Here is a 4,493-nt window from a genome sequence, read left to right on the forward strand (position 1 = left end):
CATTGGCGCTCGCCGACTGCGAGGCGCCTACCGCTCGGAGACAGAGGTGGGGAAACTCAGGAACAATGCGGCATCTGTGAAAGGAAGGTCAGCGCGTTATGACAGAAGGGGCGAACTGAGAGATAGCTCCGCACACACAAGGAACAAGCGAGATATGTGCATGCAGGAAATCTGGACAAGAAAGAAGGAAAGAAAGAAAGAAAGATAGAAAGAAAGAAGGAAAGAGAGAAAGAAAGAAAGAAAGAAGGAAGGAAAGAAGGAAAGAAAGAAAGAAAGAAAGGAAGAAAGAAAGAAAGAAAGAAAGAAAGAAAGAAAGAAAGAAAGAAAGAAAGAAAGAAAGAAAGAAAGAAAGAAAGAAAGAAAGTTGCTGAGAGATTATAAGAAGGACGGCCATCTTTTATTTCTTGGAACGAAATCACGACGATAGCTGCCCCACCCCCACCCCAGGTGCTCTTAACAGTGGCTGCCACTCCCCTACACCCACCTGAATAACATCCTCATAGGTTAGCACGCAGGTGAGCGTGAGAGGAGAGAGAGGTCTGTTTACAGACGAATGGAAGGGGGGTTTTTTTGTACTACAACGGCGCGGAGTAGGTGCCGTTTAATCGCGAAGAAAACCCCTTCACAGAACTGTCGCTGCAAAAGATAAACGCTGGCATACAGGCACACCGGCGTGCGCTCCGGAGAAGAGGCCGCCTTTCCCCTTGGCTCGAGGAAAACTCTGCTGCCCCGGTAGCCGCGTTGGGTGGCGGCCCGGTTAGCTGACGAAATAGCGTGCACATGTCGTAATGCCACACTCGAGTCCCGTCTTCTCCGTCGCCGGGGTCGCCCCGCCGCTGTTCCTTTCTCGTCGGCTTCGAGAGGCGTCTGTTTTGAGCGCGGCGCTAGCGGCGAGCCCCTTTCTTCGATATAGCGACGCGGTTATTTTCTCTGCACGTGCTTCCCCGCTTCCTCCTCCAATGCTCCTCTCCACAACACCGCGAGCTTGGACCGCTTCCCAGACAAACAACGTAGGCATCATTTCCGTGGGGCTTGCCCCTGGGCCCTCCTCCTCGTGGTAACCGGCGGTGAGTGTGCGCCTGCTGATGATGCCTCACCCTCCGCTTCTCGGAGCCGCTCTTCCGTTTGCATCATGCCGCGGCGCCCCGTAACCTCTCCTCCGGGGCAACCTGGTTAGGACTGGTGAGCGCTGCTTCCTGCCGCGACCTCCGCGCTCTATTCCGGCCGGTTTGTCGCTCGCGAAATTAACTTCGGCCGGCGGAGAGGGGCCCCGAGTCGGAGGAAGGTCCCAGAAGTTGGAATGAACAGTCTACGTGCACGGCCGAGTGTAGCTGCCGCTAGGTGGGGGGGGGGCAGGAAGAGAACACTGTGTGTCGCTACCGTTTATAAAGGCTGCGCCAGTGCACGCAGAAGACAGTCAAGGCCAGAGGCCTGGAGCAACAAACTAAGGTAGCGAAGTACTGCGGACACTGCGGAAGAATGTAGGGTCTGCATTAATGGACGCATGAATGAATGAATGAATGAATGAATGAATGAATGAAAAACGTTTACTGGTCAGTAGAGGTCTTAGCTTGCTGGGAGCACCTAGCCTAGAGCGCATTCTGCTGCGGCGATACAGGCCCGGTCGACCAGTCTACGTTGATCTTGCAGGTGCTCGCTAGACAGCGCTGCCTCCCGCTGCTCCGTTGTGATGTTTGGTTGTGGTATTTTCAGCCCTTACGCATGAAGCACCTTCGACACTGTTGCAGCAGCTTCGTCAACAGCGTTAGTTGGCCCCTCTTCGCATCCATTCTCTTCCCATCCGTCGGTACCATGGGTGCATCGCTCGTGACGGTGACGCCGTTTGAGTCTGCTCCGTAAGGCTTTAAGCAGCTGTCTATGAAAAAGTAAAAAGAAACATCAAGAAAATAAGGTTGTCCGGGAAAAAAAAAGAAAAAAAAAAGAACAGAAAATACAGTGATATCCCTGTCCACATGTGACACGTAGCATACTCCTGAGGTCCATCTGGACAGCTCTGTCCTCGGAAATCGGAGAAGCGCCGGAGTTTTCTGTCACGATTTATTAGGACACCGACGGCGTTTACTCGGAAAGAACTCCTTCGCAGAGCCATTTCGACAAAAAAGGACTCACTTGATGGAGTCGGCTGCTCCTAATCAGCGTTTTCATGTGCAACTGACAAGTCTGCAAGGCTGTTAACAGGTTGGTTGCAAACGCAGTATACTGGACAGAACACGGAGTCTTTCCGCCTTATTCGTATATAGGTATGATTGCTTTGTGTCCATTTTCTCCGGTCACGCCGTCTTTCGGAAGCGGATGAATGACAGACGAGCGCAGCCATGTATTGCAGAGAGCATTCGCATTTCACGTGCTGTCGACGCAGCCCTTTATGCAATAGAGCAGGTAATCGAACCTTGCAGGCGGACGGCAGCGGCGATCAACCACGTCGGATTAGTTGACACCTCGAAAGTGTCACCTTCTCTTCTGCGCTGTTATTGCGCTGTTATGAAATGTTGAGTAAGCACCAGTTCTGCTTCTTACGAAATGTTGAGTAAGCACCCCCAATCGTCCAACTGTACTGACACAGGAAATTTATTTGGTATGCAATTTGATGAGTATCGAAGGAAAGACGAAAGTTTTTTTCCGACGAGGTATATCAGCCTAGAATGTGGAGTCGGCGGCTTACGTATAATAGCTTCTTGCCAGGATGCTCGTCCGGTTCATCCGTACAGCAAACATTGTCCGTACGATTACTGGGTGCAGAAACGGGTACAGGTAAATGGCTGAAGCGGAGTCTTGTAATCAGACAAGCTGAGTCACCTAATTCGGTAAGACATGAAACATGTTGAGAACGTAAGGCGAACGTCATTTCCTTTTCGTCGAGGTCAAACCCGAGATACGTAGGATTCGTTTACCATGTCCAAACGTTCAGATCTGGCCGTCTGAAGTACGCCATCAAACATTTGCCAATTGGAGAATGCATCGCTTCAACTTTTATTTCTCGAAGCAAAGAACGGTATACCACTCCGAATGACGGCGTTAATTTAAAAAGAAATACGAAACCACGGAATGGCCATATGCCCTGAGGCTTACCACCTTACCTGTACCATCATGTATGCGTGGCATCAGTATCTGCATAGACCTGTCCGCATACTGCTAGGGCCGGAGGTCCGCATTAAACGGTCCAGCTTAGATTGAAATAAAGTTCAGCATCACCAACTTCAATCTAACGAGTCTGCATGACACTCAGCTGGATACATGACCCAAACTAAATGTAGCGGCTGTTCTTTCAGTTTACATTGGCGTTCTAACTCGACATGTACGCCGTTCCTCACAGAGAAAGGAAACGGAAACAGCGAGTACATCAGCAACGCGAGAATCGCGCATTTCTTTCCTGAGGGTGACAGGCCACATGCACTCTCCATAACACTCGTCTAGGTCGCACGAGCATTGCGCTGGTGTTTAGCAAAGCGCTATTTGGTGGGCGCTCATGTTTGCGTGTTTGAATTGTCACCAAGGACAACTCCATATAATTTTTGTTTTTAGTAAAACCGATTTTATGGCTCGGCTCTTTCTTGTTGTGCCAATGCCTGTCCTGCAGCGAAATACGAATTTATTGCTGAGGAAATTGCATTTAATAATTTTCCTGCCACTCAATTCAAACTTTTAACGTCTTCGCCGAAGATAATGACTCCTTGATCACCGTTATGAAGTGAATCGTACTGTAGCCTTGCATCTGGAATCCGCACCTTTAAGAACTGTGTCGACGCACCGCAGTTTATTTGTGAAATCGGCCTGTGAGGGCGACACCTGCATTTTATATATATATATATATATATATATATATATATATATATATATATATATATATATATATATACAAACTAATGCCTCGTTGCAAAAAACCTTGGAGCAGTGGCGCATCACTAGGTTCAGTGCACTTGCGACCTCTTCTCGATTCTCGTACGCTGCTTCATTGTGAACCTCACTCTGTACTATACTAAAGATAACTGAGTAAACCATCAGATTAAACACCTGCTCCACCTCTCAGCGCTGCGCCCGGCGTGATCTTGGCACTATCATATCCCCACCGCACAACAGCCTTGAAGAGAGGAAAGCCCTTCGCCCCAGATATTTCCAAACCGCGGTTATCATGCGCGCGGTGCAATGATCGAAGCTCAGCGCGAGGTTATGTTTGTTGTCTCATCACACGTAAGACGCGGCGATACCATGGCGTCTACAAAAACCGGCGAAGCGACGGTGGCGCCATCGCACGCTACGGCGAGCAAGCGGCGCGGGCATCCCCCGGCGCCGCGGCAGGGCTTTGTCACGCCGACGCGACGACGCCGGCACGCTTCCGTTTTCTCTTTGTTTTCTTTTGTTTTCCGTTCAGGTCGTCGAAACGCGGTTGGAGCGCGGCCGGCAAATGGCCGCGCAGCCAGCGCTCCCCTCTTCCTCCGTGAGGAAGAGAGTGAGTGTAACGCCCCGCGCACCCC

At 50.3% G+C, this 4,493-nt stretch overlaps 1 protein-coding gene across 1 annotated transcript in view; it reads left to right on the top strand.

Annotated features, from left to right (window-relative positions):
• LOC149372329 (uncharacterized) overlaps positions 1 to 4,483 on the top strand; it is a 143,591-nt gene extending 139,108 nt beyond the window's left edge. The window contains exon 3 of the mRNA XM_089566800.1: positions 4,391 to 4,483. Within this exon, the coding sequence (XP_089422926.1) occupies positions 4,391 to 4,460 (70 nt within the window). The 3' untranslated portion in view covers positions 4,461 to 4,483. The remainder of the gene's footprint in view (positions 1 to 4,390) is intronic.
• The last annotated feature ends 10 nt before the right edge of the window (positions 4,484 to 4,493 follow it).

Source organism: Amblyomma mixtum, chromosome 1 (genome assembly GCF_055824585.1).
Source record: "Amblyomma mixtum isolate Tamu chromosome 1, ASM5582458v1, whole genome shotgun sequence".
Taxonomy (NCBI): Eukaryota; Metazoa; Arthropoda; class Arachnida; order Ixodida; family Ixodidae; genus Amblyomma; species Amblyomma mixtum.